Source organism: Lethenteron reissneri, chromosome 51 (assembly GCF_015708825.2).
Source record: "Lethenteron reissneri isolate LAM-NWPU_2019-01 chromosome 51, ASM1570882v1, whole genome shotgun sequence".
Classification (NCBI taxonomy): domain Eukaryota; kingdom Metazoa; phylum Chordata; class Hyperoartia; order Petromyzontiformes; family Petromyzontidae; genus Lethenteron; species Lethenteron reissneri.
In genome coordinates, this window is record NC_083829.1 from 9,503,550 (window position 1) to 9,523,154 (window position 19,605).

A 19,605-nucleotide genomic window follows, 5' to 3' on the forward strand; every position below is an offset into this window, starting at 1 on the left:
TGTCAGTGGGCAAATGTAAAAATCAGCAGGGGATCAAATACTTTTTTCCCTCACTGTACTACCAGTACATCTTGATTTACTGTGGCAGTAACAAGATATGAAAAAATAAACATGAACAGTTATGTTTAGGTAGCACGGTATATATTTGGAAAACCCGTAGAGATTTGCAATCTAACAGAGGACGTGTGCATTACATGGTATTCTGGACATCACATTTTTTAAATTTCAACAGAACCAAGTATGATTAAAAATGTGTGCCAGATGGAACCGTATTCTAAATCAGCACGGTGCAGTTCTACCATAATATAACCATGTTATACTGGTAGGAACCTCCTGGTTACACCAGCCCACAGGGGATTATTGTGTCCGTCCGTCTGTCGTGCATCCAAAAATGGGAGGGGTGGGGCTGGGTGGAGAGGGGAGAGTGGGGAGGGGCTGGGTGGGGGGGCTGGGTGTGGAGGGTGGAGAGGGGCTGGGTGGGGAGGGTGGGGGGTGGGAGGGGTGGGGCTGGGTAGGGAGGGGCTGGTCACCCCGTGGTGCCCTTATAAAACTCAACGTTTAACCTACTCACGCCGGCTTGTGCCCGCCCTCAGTCGGCCATATTTGCGGAATACACCACGCCACCGTTGACCCTGGCCATTGACCGAGCAACCCAACGTTCCTACCAGCTCCCTCCGCAGGAATGTGTTACAGAACAGCCCTCAACACAAACTGTGGGTCGTTAAGTGAGGAATCTATTAAGCTTATATGCTTGTATAACAATGTACCATCCACATCAGGTGATCCTCATTTCATCTGGTGGCCCAGAATCGAGTGGGAATTTCACTTTTATATTTGGGAGCCATCCTTTCCACACAACTACTTGTGCTGTCTCACAAACCGTTATCAATTGTATCGACCCTGGAGGGATGATAGGCTGAGTCGACCGCCGACAGGGAATTATATTTGCAGCATCACAATTAAAGGTTAAGGACCTCCACATTGTACTTATCACCAGAACTAATTCAGTCTCTCTTGTTGTTTCTCTGAAGACCAGACGAAAAGAAGCGCCCCATCAACGGCAAACGGATCAGCCCGTGCACCGTCTCTCCGAGGAAGATTCTGGAAACCCGCAATAGAAATTTCATAAATTTTCTCCGCGGGTGCCCTCAGTAAGAGACCCGTTACTATTGTTTACATTTAACCTCGTAAAAATTGTTCAATACTAGCGTATATACCCGGCGTTGCCCAGGATTTCATTTTCTCATAGGTACTATTTGTTAGAAAAACCTTATTTTTATTATTTTATTATTTCCCTTCTACGTGACTTTACCGAAAGAACCAAGAAGATTAATCCCTGCAGTCACGAAAGCTTTAAATCGAAACCTTAAGTTAGCTTTAGGCTTTTCGGAAAGGCTCCATAAGAAAGGTGAAAAGAAAAATGCACGACATTAATCGATTATTTATTATTTTAAAAAGTTTTCTTATAAAGACAACACAATTTTTTGTTCTTCTTAAAAACTCATTCCGAAACTTATAACTGTGCGTGAGAACAACATGGCGATTCCTGAGCAGAATGATGGGTGACAAGATGCCGACGGCGCCAATAACTATGTACCTAAAGTTTAATATTGCCAAGGTACATGTTGCTTGTGTAGCGCCGTAGATGGGCCGCACTTACCTGCAATAGTGGACAGGGGCCATCTAGGGCAGTACCTTGTACCACCAGGGGAGGGGCTGCAGTGCCAGCCCAAGAGGGGAGGGGCTGCTGGGGGCTCAGGATCCCACACAACTAAGCCCCTGGGCGCCCCCAGCTGGGGGGGGGGGGGCTGCGGGGGATCTGGGATCCCACACAGCCCCACCCCTCGATGGCAAGGGGTATAAAGGCACCTCCCCACCCGATCGGGACCAGTTGAAGACCGAAGCCAAGAGCAGCTAGATAGGACCCTGAGACCTCTAGCCCCGCTGTGCTCATCAGGGCCGGGACTCTGTGCGGCTCAGTGGCGAGACCCTGGGAACCTCCGGTCCGACGTCCTTGTAAGGGCCAGGTCCAGTGGGTCTGTGTTTGGAACCCGCACCCTGGCTAGGGCGAGCTAGAATAGCCTCCCCCTAGGCACCCGTAGCCGGAGGACCCTGAGTGTAGCCCTGTGTTAGGGCACGTGAGCCCGGAGGCAGTACCTCCCCAGGCAATGGTACAGGAGGACCCTGAGTGTAGTTCTGTGTCAGGGTGAGTCAGCCCTGAGGCCTCCCCAGACAGTGGTACAGGAGGACCCTGAGTGTGGTTCTGTGTCAGGGTGAGTCAGCCCTGAGCCTCCCCAGACAGTGGTACAGGAGGACCCTGAGTGTGGTTCTGTGTCAGGGTGAGTCAGCCCTGAGGCCTCCCCAGACAGTGGTATAGGAGGACCCTGAGTGTGGTTCTGTGTCAGGGTGAGTCAGCCCTGAGGCCTCCCCAGACAGTGGTACAGGAGGACCCTGAGTGTGGTTCTGTGTCAGGGTGAGTCAGCCCTGAGGCCTCCCCAGACAGTGGTACAGGAGGACCCTGAGTGTGGTTCTGTGTCAGGGTGAGTCAGCCCTGAGGCCTCCCCAGACAGTGGTATAGGAGGACCCTGAGTGTGGTTCTGTGTCAGGGTGAGTCAGCCCTGAGGCCTCCCCAGACAGTGGTACAGGAGGACCCTGAGTGTGGTTCTGTGTCAGGGTGAGTCAGCCCTGAGGCCTCACCCACACAGCGGTGTAGGAGGACCCTGAGTCTAGTCCTGTGTCAGGGTGAGTCAGCCCTGAGGCCTCACCCACACAGCGGTACAGGAGGACCCTGAGTGTAGTTCTGTGTCAGGGTGAGTCAGAAGAAGCTTGGCAGCAAAAACTTATGCACTTGACTCCCCTATAAGCTGTACTCTGTTCTTAAAGACATTTTTTAACGTGTCGCCATAAAGTTGAAGCTTTGAGGCAGTGAAAAATGAATGTTAACAAAGTAATAATAGTTTGTGACGTAAAGTCCTGCTCACAATCAGGAAAGTTTGTGGGCAAAAAGACACATTGGCTGGACTTTGTTGTTACTGTGATAAAACATTGGTTAATGTGTACGCTGTATTTTTAAAAAAGAGTAATAGAAATGAGAAAAAAAGATAGATTATGCTTGAAGGGAGCTGTGATTTCGTATGTTATCTCACGCAGTGTCGACACGAAAGAACAAGTATAACCCGTAAAAACAAAGTTTTTCACTATAAATCCTTTATATGCGTGGCGGCTAGAGTCTTCTCGTCCTCTGGCTTGAGATGGCTGCCACCTATGGGTCAGATGATTGCATTGCACCATTAAGCAATTGGTAATTAAATATAATATTTTTGTCCTAAAAAGTGTAAAATTTTGCAAATTTTTTTTACGAACATTAATTGTCACGCACAACGAGTCTGTGTGGAAAATGTCAGCTCGATTGGATCACGGGAAGTGGGTTAAAAAACGGCCGAAAGATTTGCAAGCGAACTTAATATAAAGGTAAAACAATAAAATAAAATAATTCTCACGACGTTTCGGCTACAACGCAAGCAGCCGTCTTCAGGTGAAGAATGAGACACTACCAAACTAGGAGCTCCTAGTTTGGTAGTGTTTGGTAGTGTCTCATTCTTCACTTGAAGACGGCTGCTTGCGTTGTAGCCGAAACGTCGTGAGAATTATTTTATTTTATTATGTTTTATTTTTATTATTTTATTACTTCCCTTCTACGTGACTTTACCGAAAGAACCAAGAAGATGAATCCCTGCAGTCACGAAAGCTTTAAATCGAAATTTAATATAAAGGATTAAAAAATGGCCCCTCACCCCCACCGAACACGTGCGAGTTAGTACGGCGAGAAATGTGACGTCACATCAAATGTGCAACATTAAATGAATACAGACAACACGTTCTCTACTTAATTAAATAGACTTTTTAATAAATGTTTTCTCCGACAACATCAGAGGTGCAGCGCCACATTAAATACGCACTACAATGACAATAGTTTAAAGCGATTTGAAGCATGTTTTATTTATTTTAGGGGGGGAGGGGGCAGAGCTTTGTGACGTCATATTTGAGGGGGGGGGGGTCTGACTTTGTGACGTCATATTTGAGGGGGGGGGGTCTGACTTTGTGACGTCATATTTGAGGGGGGGGTCTGACTTTGTGACGTCATATTTGAGGGGGGGGTCTGACTTTGTGACGTCATATTTGAGGGGGGGGGTCTGACTTTTTGTGACGTCATATTTGAGGGGGGGGGTCTGACTTTGTGACGTCATATTTGAGGGGGGGGGTCTGACTTTGTGACGTCATATTTGAGGGGGGGGGGGTCTGACTTTGTGACGTCATATTTGAGGGGGGGGTCTTACTTTGTGACGTCATATTTGAGGGGGGGGGTCTGACTTTTTGTGACGCCGTGTGACGAAGGGAGGGGGGGTCAAAAATCGTCCAAAATCACGTGACGTCATTTATGGACGGCCCCAAAGATAAAGATCCCCCGTGTAGCCTTAACAGCTGAAGCGAGCAGCACCTATGAAGGCCGGCACGGCACACGAGGGGGTGGGTGGCCAACACCACGCCCGGCCGCCTTTGTCTCCCCAGTGGCGACGTTTACTACACACCGCTATACCAGCTACTCATTTGAGGCCGAGTCGACCTAGGGGGAGGCTCACCGCGACACTGCCGCTCCCCCACCCCCCTCAGAGTCGGCGCCGCGATTCTCAGTGTCGGCGATTCTCTCGGCGCGAATCGTTGTGGCGATTCCCCCGCATCGATCCACGCGCGACGCGGGGTAACGGCCTCGCGTGCCGGGAACCACGGAGAGAGAAGCAGCAGGGGGAGAGAAGCAGCAGGGGGAAGCAGCAGCAGGGAGAGCAGCAGCAGCAGGGGGAGAGAAGCAGCAGGGGGAAGCAGCAGGGAGAGCAGCAGCAGCAGGGGGAGAGAAGCAGCAGGGGGAAGCAGCAGCAGGGAGAGCAGCAGCAGCAGGGGGAGAGAAGCAGCAGGGGGAAGCAGCAGCAGGGAGAGCAGCAGGGGGAGAGAAGCAGCAGGGAGAGCAGCAGCAGCAGGGGGGGGGGAAGCAGCAGCAGGGGGAGAGAAGCAGCAGGGGGAAGCAGCAGCAGGGAGAGCAGCAGCAGCAGGGGGAGAGAAGCAGCAGCAGCAGGGGGAGCAGCAGGGGGAGCAGCAGCAGGGAGAGAGAGAGAGGAGCGCGATGCACAGCAGCAAGCGAAGAGTCGAGGAGTAGTCGAGTGTAGTAGCAGTACTGTAGTGCAGTATCTGCAGTAGTGCAGCAGTAGTAGCAATGTCGTTGAGTGCAGTAGCATTACTGTGATGTAGTGTAGCAGCAGCTGCACTAGTGCAGGAGTGTGTAGTAGTAGTATTAGGGTGTAGTAGTGGTAGTAGTAGTGTAGTAGTAGTGTATAGCACTACACGCACTGTACCGGCTACTGTACACAATACACGCACTGTACCGGCTACTGTACAGCACTACACGCACTGTACCGGCTACTGTACAGCACTACACGCATTGTAACTGAACGAACTGTACGGGACGCACTGTACACGTACAGTAGGACTGTAGCAACAACAAGAACAGCAGCCGACGACGTTCGCCACCAAGTAAGTGGCGCATGTGCCAGGCTAGGTGCACCTTGAGGCCGTCACGTTACGTGTGGAAAGCTCACTGACTGGAGGTCACGGGACAGACCCAGGTGCCAGACTAGGTGCAGGAACAGGTCACGGGACAGACCCTGCAGGTGCCATCGGTTCATTGCTGTGCCAGGCTAGGTGCAGGAACAGGTCACGGGACAGCCCCCCCCCCCCAGTGTTTATCGCAGTACTGCCCGCACTGTACGTACAGTGCGGGCAGTACTGTACGTACAGTGCGGGCAGTTGTGGGAACCGCAGAGACGGATCATTGGTGCCAGAGTCGAGGTTCGGTTGTTGTTGCTATGGTTGCCGTTGTTGATATTGTTGTTGCTGCTGTTATTGTTGCTGCTGCTGTTGTTGTTGCTGCTGTTGTTGATGTTGTTGTTGTTGATGTTGTTGATGTTATTGTTGCTGCTATTGCTGCTGTTATTGATGTTGTTATTGATGTTATTGTTGTTGCTGTTCGCTGTTGCTGCTGTTATTGTTGTTGCTGCTGTTATTGTTGTTGCTGCTGTTATTGTTGTTGCTGCTGTTATTGATGTTGCTGCTGTTATTGTTGTTGCTGCTGTTATTGATGTTGCTGCTGTTATTGTTGTTGCTGCTGTTATTGATGTTGCTGCTGTTATTGTTGTTGCTGCTGTTATTGATATTGCTGCTGTTATTGATGTTGTAGCTGTTGCTGTTGCCGGTTGTTGCTGTTATTGTTGTTGTCGCTGCTGTTGTAGTCTCCGTTTGACACGGCTTCTCGTAATTATTGTTGCCCCCCCCCCCCCGCTTATTAATACCAACAACATAAATACAACATTATTAATACAACAACATTATTAATACAACAACATTATTAACACCCACAACACCACAACATTATTAATACAACAACATTATTAACACCCACAACATTAAATGAAACCGTCGGCGTGTACGCTCCCGAGAATTAGCGAGCGCGTTTGGCGTAAATAAAATATAATTAGATTCTTAAACGCGTCATGGATGCGTTACGATGCACAGCGAGAGTAAATAGTGAACAACAACTAAACTACCACGGTCATTGACTCACCCACCTCCACACACACACACCTTTGTTTTGTGAACTTTAGGCGACAACTTTGGTTTAAATGTTGGCGCGCCTCCAACCACTTGACGGAGGAGTGGAGGGTCCTCTTGTTCAATTGCTGCCTTGAGCCGCGTTGTGTGATCGTGTGGTGGTGAGGGTGGTGGTGGTGGTGGTGGTGAGGATGGTGGTGGTGGTGGTGAGGGTGGTGGTGAGGGTGTTGGTGGTGGTGAGGGTGGTGGTGGTGGTGAGGGTGGTGGTGAGGGTGGTGGTGGTGGTGGTGAGGATGGTGGTGGTGGTGGTGAGGGTGGTGGTGAGGGTGTTGGTGGTGGTGAGGGTGGTGGTGGTGGTGGTGAGGATGTTGGTGGTGGTGGTGAGGGTGTTAGTGGTGGTGGTGAGGATGTTGGTGGTGGTGGTGAGGATGTTGGTGGTGGTGGTGGTGAGGATGTTAGTGGTGGTGGTGAGGATGTTGGTGGTGGTGGTGAGGATGTTGGTGGTGGTGGTGAGGATGTTGGTGGTGGTGGTGGTGAGGATGTTGGTGGTGGTGGTGGTGAGGATGTTGGTGGTGGTGGTGAGGATGTTGGTGGTGGTGGTGAGGATGGTGGTGGTGGTGGTGAGGATGTTGGTGGTGGTGGTGAGGATGTTAGTGGTGGTGGGGAGGATGTTGGTGGTGGTGGTGAGGATGTTGGTGGTGGTGGTGGTGGTGAGGATGTTAGTGGTGGTGGTGGTGAGGGTGTTGGTGGTGGTGGTGAGGATGTTGTTGGTGGTGGTGAGGATGTTGTTGGTGGTGGTGAGGATGTTGTTGGTGGTGGTGAGGATGTTGATGGTGGTGGTGAGGATGTTGATGGTGGTGGTGAGGATGTGATGGTGGTGGTGAGGGTGTTGGTGGTGGTGGTGTGAGGATGTTGGTGGTGGTGGTGAGGATGTTGGTGGTGGTGGTGGTGGTGAGGATGTTGGTGGTGGTGGTGAGGATGTTGGTGGTGGTGGTGAGGATGTTGGTGGTGGTGGTGAGGATGTTGGTGGTGGTGGTGGTGAGGATGTTGGTGGTGGTGGTGAGGATGGTGGTGGTGGTGAGGATGTTAGTGGTGGTGGTGAGGATGTTAGTGGTGGTGGTGAGGATGTTGGTGGTGGTGGTGAGGATGTTGGTGGTGGTGGTTGTGAGGATGTTAGTGGTGGTGGTGGTGAGGGTGTTGGTGGTGGTGGTGAGGATGTTGTTGGTGGTGGTGAGGATGTTGTTGGTGGTGGTGAGGATGTTGATGGTGGTGGTGAGGATGTTGATGGTGGTGGTGAGGATGTTGATGGTGGTGGTGAGGGTGTTGGTGGTGGTGGTGAGGATGTTGGTGGTGGTGGTGAGGATGTTGGTGGTGGTGGTGAGGATGTTGGTGGTGGTGAGGATGTTGGTGGTGTGGTGAGGATGGTGGTGGTGGTGGTGAGGATGTTGGTGGTGGTGAGGATGTTAGTGGTGGTGGTGGTGAGGATGTTGGTGGTGGTGGTGAGGATGTTGGTGGTGGTGGTGAGGATGTTAGTGGTGGTGGTGGTGAGGATGTTGGTGGTGGTGAGGATGTTGGTGGTGGTGAGGATGGTGGTGGTGAGGGTGTTAGTGGTGGTGGTGGTGGTGAGGGTGTTAGTGGTGGTGGTGGTGGTGAGGATGTTGGTGGTGGTGGTGGTGAGGATGTTAGTGGTGGTGGTGAGGATGTTGGTGGTGGTGGTGAGGATGTTGGTGGTGGTGGTGGTGAGGATGTTAGTGGTGGTGGTGGTGAGGATGTTGGTGGTGGTGGTGAGGATGTTGGTGGTGGTGGTGAGGATGTTGGTGGTGGTGGTGAGGATGTTGGTGGTGGTGGTGGTGAGGATGTTGGTGGTGGTGGTGGTGAGGATGTTGGTGGTGGTGAGGATGGTGGTGGTGGTGAGGATGTTGGTGGTGGTGGTGGTGAGGGTGTTGGTGGTGGTGGTGGTGAGGGTGTTGGTGGTGGTGAGGGTGTTGGTGGTGGTGGTGGTGAGGGTGTCGGTGGTGGTGGTGGCGAGGGTGTTGGTGGTGGTGGTGAGGGTGGTGGTGGTGAGGATGTTGGTGGTGGTGAGGATGTTGGTGGTGGTGAGGATGGTGGTGGTGGTGGTGGTGAGGGTGTTGGTGGTGGTGAGGGTGTTGGTGGTGGTGGTGAGGGTGTTGGTGGTGGTGGTGAGGATGTTGGTGGTGGTGGTGAGGATGTTGGTGGTGGTGGTGGTGGTGAGGGTGTTGGTGGTGGTGGTGAGGATGGTGGTGGTGGTGGTGGTGAGGATGTTGGTGGTGAGGACAGGCGATTGTGGCGAGTGTGAGACTCGTAATATAAAAGGTTTCTGGGTTAGATCGCGTTATTTGTGCGTCGTAACCCTCCACCACCCGACACGGCCAATCGGTAACAAAATGTGTCACGTTGACAAATAGTTCACTACTTGAGCCCACCGGTGTGTTTGAAGAAGGCATCTACAACATTTAGCATTTGAGTAGTACGACGTTTTGCTGGACATTACATCCAGCATCATCGGGCGATTTGCCAGAATGGTGAAGCCATCCCACGTGTTTCCGGTCTTAAATATCGTTGTTGAACCCCATCATGATTCGAGATCAATAATCAGCCACTTAGCATGTGAATCACCTGTAAGTGATTGCAATATGTGTTGTGTATTACTTAATAATACGCTTCAAGGCTGCGCTGAGTCTGTAGCTATCACAGCGATTAAAATTATTAGAATTCTTAATTTCAATTGATTCACTAATCTTGGCCAGCAATACTGTAATTAGTTTAGCATAAGACTTCAACGGTATCAAAATCAATTGGATGTCCTTGTTGGCAAGCATGCTGTGCCACTGCTGACAGCTGTGTTTGAGAGAATTTAATGTTCCTTTGGTGTTCTTTTAGTCTTACGCTGATGTTACGTGCCGTCCGTCCAATATAACACTTACCGCATGAGCCATTGATCCGATATACACCTTCTGTTGATCACTTCGGTGATTAATGTTTAGTACAAGATACTAGTTTTTGAATTTTGTGCATAATACCAAATTTCACTTTAATGTTTGGCTTTTGCAAAACACGGGCTAATTTGTTAGTAACTCCCGAGATATATGGTATTTTAATTGTTTTGATAATCTGATCACTTTCAGCAGTATTGTTGTTCAATCTCGACTTGGCATTCAATGCTCTGTTAATTTGAACATTATTGTAGCCATTCAGTCTTAGTGCTTCTTTAACATGTTTTATCTCTCTCCTTAGACTTTCACCATCTGACACTGTCTTTGCCCGATGTATGAGCGTCTTGATGAGAGAGGATTTCTGAGCTGGGTGATGATGTGAATCTGCATTCAGATAGGCATATGTGTGTGTTATTTTGCCATTTTGACCACATCCAAGCAAAATATCCAGGAATGGGAGTGTGTTGTTCACCTCCATTTCCATGGTGAACTGATTGACTGGGTTTTGCGCATTGAGATGATTTAAAAATGCATTTAGTGTATCTTTACCATGTGGCCAGACAACCAAAGTGTCATCGACATATCTAAACCAAAAAAGATGGTTTTAATATACTTGAGGCAAGTGCTCTTGTTTCAAAGTTTTCCACGTACAGATTTGCTATAGCCGGAGATAAAGGAGAGCCCATTGCTGCTTCTTACTTTTGTTTAAAGAAGTCACTTCTCCACAAGAAATAAGTTTTTATTTAGACAATGGTCAGCTAGTTTTGGAATATCTTCTGGTAAACCTGTCTTCTTTACCAGTGCATCAAGTAATTTTAGTGACTCGTTAACTGGAAACTTAGTGAACAGAGAAATTACATCGAAACTTACCAGAATATCATTGGGGTTAAGTTTAATATCTTCAATCACATTCACAAGATGTTCCGAATTTCTTATAAATGAAGATGTCCTTCCGATGTAGGGCTGTATTCGTTTAGTTACGTATTTTCTAATTTGCGACACATTTATAAATAACGCGATTTAACCCAAAAATCTTTATTATGAATAATACTGGTCGCGAAAGCCTACGTGTTAAACTGAGTATGTGAGACTGTTGTGTGAGCATGTGTGGGAGCGGTGGTGAGGATGTGGTGGTGAGGATGTGGTGGTGAGGACAGGTGATTGTGGTGAGTATGTAAGACTGTGTTTGGGGGGCAGTGGTGAAGAGGTGATGGTGAGGAGAGGGGATTGTGGTGTAAATTCTAGTGCAGGTTCCCTAAAGTCTCAACGACCATTGGCATTAAAATTCGAAGTCAATTAGAACAATAATTAACTCATTCTCACCACATGTTGCACATCTCACCCACATAGGCTTCTGGGAGTGAATGATTACATTTGTTGTTATTTTGTGCCACGTGAACAAACAAACACAAGTCCCCACTCAATTAATTAATGACGAGTCAATAAACATTGCCTCAAAAGAAGGAAAATATAAACAATTTTCTACTAATGAATATGCTGCTTTTTTGTGACGTGTGTTTGTGCACCACTGCCAACTGTGCAGTCTCACCGAATGATTTGTAAATAAGTTGAGTCGTTATGGCACGCAGCGTCATCATTCTTGGTAAATATGTAGCCGTGCAGCACCAATGTTAGACGTACCTTTCAATCAGCCTACGGGATTATCTGACGGTAGATATTTACCGTAATCTTCTTGGTGGCCGCAGTGTTCGGTAATCTGTTAAGAGTGATTTGAGCGCGGCGCTAGCTATAAGCTACTTGTGACACTTTTAGTTGCGGCCATCGGTACCTTAACGGCGATCGCTCGAATGAATTGTTACGCGGGCCGGGATTTTGACGTAAATGTGGCTGAATTGTGTTGTTTGTAATTCAGTTCTGTATAGCTGTTGAAAAGTAAAAACTCAACACGTTTGTCCAAAACACACCGTGGCTTTTAAATTGAAAAGTAAACAACGGGCGACGTTTCTGGGCAGTGGCACTCCTCGACAACACGTTGCATTTGAAAAGACGCAAGCGTCGACTGTTGTATATTTTAGTTTTCCTTTTAAGGCCGCGTTGTTTTCGACGAATGTGTCGAGTTTGTTTTGTTATTCGTGCTTTTGCGCTACTGCAAACTTAGCGGCACCAACGAATTGTGCAAATATTGCATTGCCGCGCGTGTGTTTGCATTGTATGTGCGTGTAAATCCTTAATGTAGTGCCTTGTGAATGTCCATCTGAAATGCAAACTGTATTTTATCCACTTGATTGTAGAGTACTACATTTTTTGTGCATCTTTAATCACATCACCTAAATGTGCCCCTTTACCATCCGTGCCTTGCAGGGCTGAAACCGTGGAAGAATCATGCCCGCATGCTAGTGGCTCACCACTGACGGGGCATGAGGGATGCCCTTGGCTGTGAGGACCTGGCGCTCTAGCTCGATCAGTGCCAGCGGTGGCCACGAGTGGCTCACGCGGTGCCTCTGCATGCTACTCGAGGCAGGCGTACGGAGGCCGTCAGCATGAAGAAAATCTTTGGACTTGGGAAGCGAAAGAAGGGGCTTTCGCCGTCCGCGTCCGAGACGGGCAGCGTGATTTCTCGGTACGAGCTCAAGGACAAGGACTTGGGGAAACTGCACAAGGCTGCCGCTTCGGGGGAGCTCGAGAAACTGAAACGGCTGCTCAAGAAGGGTGACGTGAACCAGCTCGACAAACAGAACAGGTACCTAATTCTAGATGTGAAGCTTTCGTGACTGCAAGGATTCATATTCTTGGGTTTTTTCGGTAAAGTCACATAGGTAAAAATTTTTATTAATGAAAGTAAAATAAAAAATAAAAATCACGACGTTTCAGCAATCGTGCTGTGACGGTTCCACCTGAAGACGGAAGCTTGTGTTGCCTCCGAAACGTCGTGATTTTTATTTTTTATTTAACTTTTATTAATTTTAATTTTTACCTACGTGACTTTACCGAAAAAACCTAAGAATAAGAACAGGTACCATCACGCCTCCGCCCTCACCGTTCACATTTGTACGTACGTACATATGTTGAATTTCTTTCGCACCGTACGTAGCCAACCGCGCTAATCGGAGGTGCGCGGGAATGACAACAAACTAAACACTAAAAGCAGTTCTAAAGAACTGTGTTTTCAATCTAGATTTAAAAGCGCGTTGCCCCAGTGGCTTCCTGATATCGGAAGGAAGAGCGTTCCAGACGGCTGCAGATGTGCATATGAAAGCGCATGATGCAGTGAACATCTTTGTTCGATTTGCTTTGTGTCCAACGGAAATACGTGCAGCGTAAAATACATATATAATAGTTACAATGGCTTTGCCACATGAGCGGGATTTAATTCTACGACAGGTATATTTTCGGGGGATGATATAGTGCACTGAAGTTCATTGTGAATCGTTTATAATTAAAATTAATCCAAACTCACATGACCATTAGCAAAAATATTGATTCTCTTACAATGATATGTACTAGAAACGCAAGGCAATGGAAAATATTTAATTAAAGGGGAGTGATTTGTTAATACTAAATATTATTCATACCTTTCAACAACACTTGAAGTAGATCCAATAATTTAGCGAACTCTCTTGAGTCAACCGGTGACCGTAATTGTTAATACTCAGTAGCACTGTGCTATACAAATGAATCTATAATTTTACTGAACTGGAGCTTACTTTGAAAAATACGTTACAAAAATAGATAATGTTAAATCTTGGCTATATTTTTTCACCTGAGGACGATTGCTTGTGTTGCGATCGAAACGTCGTGAATTTAAAAAAAAATGTATATCTACGTGACTTTACCGAAAGACCCAAAGAGTATAGATAATATTAAAACAAAAGTTATGGTTAACTCCCGGGTTAACTGGGCAGATTCTTTGGCTTGGAGGTTATCTGTGCCTGCAAAACTATTTTTTTTTAGAAAATACGTCAGCTGAAACATTGGCACATCAGACGCTCATACAAGTGACAATTTTTTTAGCCATGTCAAGTGGTGGTGGATCTTGTGACTGAAATTTGGCCAGATTCATTACGTGGCCTAACCCCAAAATCAATGATTAATCAAAGTAAAATGTAGTAAGGCTCCATGACCTCGTGTAAAACCACAGTAAATTGTTTACCTTCTATTAAACATGTGTATCTCTAATGATAGTAGGTTTTCCCCCTTTTTTCTGGCAACAAAACAGTTGTGTTAAGATGTTAAAACACCAAACTGAAAACTTTTACAAGGAATCATGTCTGCATTAACCACAATACTTGTGGTCAGAATGCAAACAAAAAACATACTCTGATAATATATGCATTGTCCTTGAAACTGATTGGTCCACACCAGAGACAGCTTTCTTTTGAGCCTCGTCTCAAACGGTGTTAGACCAGAGGACGCCAAAAGGCGTACAGCCCAAAAACAATGCATTATCAGAGTAATGAGAGCTCGGGGTGAGCATCTACATCATGGAATCTCCTTTGCCAGTACCAAAATATGATAATAGTTTCGTCCCATTTTTTCTGGCAACAAAACTGGTGTTAAGATGTTTAAACACCAAACTGAAACATTTTACAAGGAATCATGTCTGCATTAACCACGATGCTTGTGGTCAGAATGCAAACAGAAATCATACTCTCATAGTTTGCATTGCCAGAAAGAAAGGGGAAAAACCTAATATCATAGGAGATCGCATGATGTGTATGTCTAGCTGACTGTTTCTTTCTACGTGAAGAAAGTGAAATCAGATTACTCACAGCAACACGATTTTTTGAGACGTAATACCTTTAAGGTTGTTATTATTTTATTGCGAAGCTGCTAAATTAAATTAATTTTCTATTTTCAGAACACCCTTGCATCTGGCCTGCGCCAATGGACATTCAGACGTCGTGTTTTTCCTCCTGCAAAACAACTTTGTGAAGCTGAATTTATGCGACAATGACAACCGCTCTCCATTGATGAAGGTGAGAATTGTTGTAGGGTAATGCATTCATTAAAACATTGGGGCCCTTCAACTGTGTAACAAGTATAACCCGTAAAAACAAAGTTTTTCACAATAAATCCTTTATATGCGTGGCGGCTAGAGTCCTCTTGTCCTCTGGCTTGAGATGGCTGCCACCTATGGGTCAGATGATTGCATTGCACCATTAAGCAATTGGTAATTAAATATAATATTTTTGTCATAAAAAGTGTAACATTTTTGAAAAAAATTTCACGAACATTAATTGTCACGCACAACGAGTCTGTGTGGAAAATGTCAGCTCGATTGGATCACGGGAAGTGGGTTAAAAAACGACCGAAAGATTTGCACGGTCGTAAGCAAGCAAGCAAGCGAACTTAATATAAAGGATTTAAAAACCTCACACCCCGTGGTAGGCAGTAAAGCGGTAGCGCACAGCTGACGCCTGAGACCCAAATCTCAGTCTTGCAACGGAGTAGCGGCGATGCTCTCACAATGTTAGCAAGGTCATGGTCCCGGGCCGTTAATTGACGGCACGCAAAGCCATTGTCTAAATGCGTTTGGTAAGACGGGGCGATGTGTTGCACGTCTCTCCGTTTGACACTCGTTCTTGTTTGTACTCTAATCCACGTCAACCCGCTATTGGTCATATCAAGTTTCTCAATGGCAACTTCTGTCCATACTCCTCGGCGTGCATCGTAAATTATAGCGACATTTTCCTTTCAGCAGAAGTGTTGCTTATCCATGTGTAGGGGTGTTAGAGAGAGAGCCGTTATGCATGGCAGCTTATGGGAAACAAACACAGTGGGAGGGGCTACGTGAGTGCACGGGGGGTGCTCTCAACGACGTCCGCACCGGGCAGCCCGGGGCCCCACTCCTTAGCGGGGGTTGAGTATAAAAGGGGATGTGTCAGAGGGCTCGGGGGGAAATGTTAAGCTAACGAGAAGACTGAAGACATCTTAGCTAGAGCCCTGGACTCCCCTAGTTCGACGTCCTTATCAGGGCTGAACAGGATCGAGCCAGCGGCGTGGTTCCGAGAGCCAGAGCCGGTGCTCTTGTCAGAGCAGGTCTGGGACTCCGGGTACCGGGCCCGACTTACCAGTGTCGGGCCAGATAGCCTCCCCTAGCCCGTTAGTGGAGGACTAAGAGGCAGGCTAGGGTAGCTAGCGTGTGTATTCCCAGCTAGCCGGGTGAGGGGGCCGATACCCCCTCGAGTGTTATATGCCCACTGTTGTGCTGTGAAATAAACCCGTGTGCCTCCAACTCCGGCGTCAAGAGTCGTCAACGGTATTACACATGCGCCACTTGACTGCTGGTGCCTGTGTGTTTATGTGTGCGTCTTTGGGGGAGCGGTGGCGCAGCGGTTAGCGCGCCATGCTATGAACCCGGCGACCCGAGTTTGATTCCCGCTCACAGCCAACACCAGTGACGATTATCTGAACCGGTCCTGGGCCTCCCATAGGTCGACTCGGCCTCAAACGAGTACCTGGTGTAGCGGTGTGTAGCAAACATCGCCACTGGGGAGACAGAGGTGGTCGGGCGTGGTGTTGGCCACCCACCCCCTCGTGTACCATACCGGCCTTCATAGGTGCTCGCTAACAGCACTTGCCCCAACAGTCTGCTAAGACAATAAGGGGTGTCTTTGTCTGTGCGTACCTCTGTGTGTGCGCGTACCTGTGTATGTGCCTCTGTGCCCGTGTACCTATGTATGTGTGTGCGTACCTGTTGGTGTGTGTGCCTGTATGCTCGCGAACACGCACAGTGGGAGCAGTCATTCAGTTGTCAACACGCTCTAGTACGAACCAGGTGACCCCAGTTCGATTCCTGCTCACGTCCAACACCAATGATGATTATGGCTCCTCATGGTCGACTCAGCCTCAAACCAGTACCCGGTACGGCGTGTAAACATCGCCGCTCGCGAGACAAAGGCCACCGGGCGTGGTGCTGGCCTTCCACCCCCTCGTGTGCCACAGTGCTGCTCGTAAACTGCACTTGCCCCAAACGCCCGTTACGGGCTACACGGGGGATCTTTGTCTTTTGTGCGTTCGCTCGTCGTCCGGTTTGTCCTGCGCGTGGCCCATAGGCCGTGCAGTGCCAGCAGGAGGCGTGTGTGAAGGCCCTGCTGGAGCACAAGGCCGACCCCACCCTCGTGGACTCCAATGGCCTCACGGCTCTGCACCAGGCGGCGCTCATACCCAGCTGCCCTATCGCTCAGCTGCTGCTCCGGCACAATGCTCACATCGACGCCGAGAACAAGGTACTCTGTCCCATCCGGGAGCTAACTCCGCGGATGCTGTAAATCCGCGGCACGCTTGCAAAAGGAGAAAAAGAAGAAAGGGAAAAAATCATCCAACAATCTGTAATTAAATGTTTTTTGCTCCATCGCGGTGTATCGCACATTTTTGGGAGTTTAAAGTCACGCAGAAGTTGACTGTCGACTTCAATGATCCGTGAAAAAAATAATCCATGAAAAAAATGCTAATTATAGGAGTTTTCACTTTCTCTCTCTCTCTCTATTTAAGGCCTCGACACAGAGGCATTGGGTCTCTGTGTGTCTATGTTTTGCGTCTCTCTCTGTGTGTCTCTGTGTTGTCTCTCTCTGCTTGTGTGTCTTGTGTGTCTCCGTGTCTGTGTTTTGTCTCTCTCAAATTTAGTTCTATCTGACGACGGTTGCTTGTGTTGCAATCGGGTACGGGTAGCCGGGTATCGGGTAGGGTACGGGTATCGGGTACCCAGTTGCGACCTCTGCTATACCGCCTTCTGTTGGCGAGCCAGGGTATGGCTGGCTCCTTGACGCCCACGGGAAAGGAGTTTCCCGATGTTCGTTCGATCCACCGACCCTTGTTGGCTCCGCGGTGCTGGATTACAGGTCACGCACGTAGCCGCCACCGGCGCCCGCCTTTTGACGTGAGCGGATGTGAAACGTGACCCGGCGTTGGTGGCCGTGTAAGGCTCGCGGCTTGCTATTGTCGTTCCGTAGCCATGGAGTGCACAGCACCCCAATGGCTCAGGCCTGTGCTACATTCATTGTTAATGAATCCTCTCCCATGACAGCAAGTGTCTTGTGCTTTTCTTAATGCAGCGACAAGTTGTCAGATATTTTTCAACTTGTCGGTCATGTGGTGTTTATTTTTTATACGTCACCGTATATGGCAGGGAGAAGGGATAAGTCAAAATGTATTTTTTTTTTAGATTAAAACAACAATGATTTGGTGATGCTGGTTTGGCAGCGGATCACGTGAGCGCGAATCACAAAAAAACGAATCATGCTCCTCAATAACATCGTAACTTAAAAAGGAAAAAATATATCGAGTGTTGTTTAGATCAATTGCCTTTCGCAAATTTGGGCAGTGGCCCTTCATTTGTGTTCTCTGAAGAAGCACAATTGCCTGACCCAATTGGTTCTCGATCAGAGGACGCCGAAAGGCGCACAGCTCATAGACAATGCTGCACTATCAAAGTAATGAGGGCTCGGGGCGAGCATCTACATCATTAGACCTCCTTTGCCAGTACCAACATATAATAATAGGGGTTTTCCCCTTTTTTTGGTAACAAAACTGAAACCTTTTTACAAGGATTCATGTCTGCATTAACCACAATACTTGTGGTCAAAATGCAAAGAATGCCGTCCCTTGGTGTGGACCAATCAGTTTCAAGGACAATGCATATATTATCATAGTGTGTTTTTTGTTTGCATTTTGACTGCAATTATTGTGGTACTGGCAAAGGAGGTCTAATGATGTAGAAGGATCGTAAACTTGGCGCTCAATTTCCCGTCAAGGTAAAAGCTTCCCATAGGACTGCTTTGTGAACTGCTCGTTATTTCTGGGCAATGTTGCGTGCAATTATGTTGATCTTTCTCGTTGTACGCTATCACTGTGCTGACATCATGCCACAAGGAGAGTAAGCCTGCCTCTTGGGAACTCTCGCAGAAAGCATTGCATCACTGCACGTTAGATCACTTGCCTCTGGGAAGGTGAAATCACACAATTGTGCTTCTGAGCGCTGTTGAGTTGTCCTTTATTCACACTTACAGGTTGCTGCCCTCTTGCAGAATAAACTTGTGTGTCGCTTGAACGGATGTTTGTCGAGTGGGCTGAAGCCGAATGGACGTGTGCCGCTTGTATTATGAGCAGAAGCTATCGGCATTTTTTTGCCGTGCTTGTGTCGTCCCTACCCCACACTCCCACCCTCCCTGTCTCTCCTCCCTGGCTCCTCCCCCTCCCATCTCTTTCCTATATGGCCTCTTGTTGCAGCAGCCCCTTTTGCCCACTTCAGCAATTGTTTCTTGCTGTGGTTGTCCCACCTGATGACGGACGCTTGTGTTGCGCCCGAAACGTCGTGATTTGTTTTATTTTATACCTACGTGGCTTTACCGAAAGAACCAAAGTGCATGGATCCCTGCAGTCACGAAAACTTCAAATCTAGATTGAAGCTATCATATTCTTGGTTTTTTCGGTAAAGTCACGTAGAAGGGAAACAATAAAATAATAAAAATATAAAACAATAAAATGCTCACGACGTTTCGACTGCAACACACGCAATCACCATCAGGTGTGAAATCCACAGCAAGAAAATTTGAAAAAAGTGGCGTTTTTTTTTTAAAGCTATCAACTCGCTACGATTGAGAACCAAGTTTATTCATAGGTGGCTGCAACCTGCTGTCAAACCCAGGGTCTTCGGTGCCAGCTGACTGCTTTTACGTGGTGATATATATTTAATTATTTTACACCACTCTTCAGCATAGGGTGTTATGCCCCCTAAATACCAGCAGGACGGGCGTCGCGCGTGCAGCGATGAAATCTGCGTGCTCACCCCAAACCTGCCTTACTCCGCGCTGAAGTACGCGTATGGTGCAGCGTCACGCCTGGCAAGATTGAACTATAACCGTGCACAGACGCACCCACTGGTGGTCCCTGAAATCGCGGAATGTTAATTGTAGAACGACTTAACGCACGTGACCTGGTGTTTATTGTCGTAGGCCCCCCCCCCCTCCCGGTTGTGGAACTCCCCTACTGGTGCCCCCCCACCCCACCGCCCCCCAGTTGTGAAAGTCCCCTA

General features: G+C 48.1%; 1 protein-coding gene across 6 annotated transcripts in view; it reads left to right on the forward strand.

Annotated features, from left to right (window-relative positions):
* The first annotated feature begins 4,741 nt into the window (after nt 1-4,741).
* The window catches only part of LOC133355387 (ankyrin repeat domain-containing protein 26-like), a 69,694-nt gene continuing 54,830 nt past the window's right edge, over nt 4,742-19,605 (forward strand). For 2 of the 6 annotated variants that reach the window (XM_061572648.1, XM_061572645.1), the window contains exons 1-4: nt 5,131-5,583; nt 11,934-12,312; nt 14,431-14,548; nt 16,628-16,801. In XM_061572648.1, the coding sequence (XP_061428632.1) occupies nt 12,113-12,312; nt 14,431-14,548; nt 16,628-16,801 (492 nt within the window). In that variant the 5' untranslated portion in view covers nt 5,131-5,583; nt 11,934-12,112. Of the gene's footprint in view, nt 4,760-5,130; nt 5,584-5,822; nt 5,899-11,933; nt 12,313-14,430; nt 14,549-16,627; nt 16,802-19,605 lie in introns of those variants that run through there. The other 4 variants (XM_061572647.1, XM_061572649.1, XM_061572651.1 and 1 more) reach the window with 4 other exon arrangements.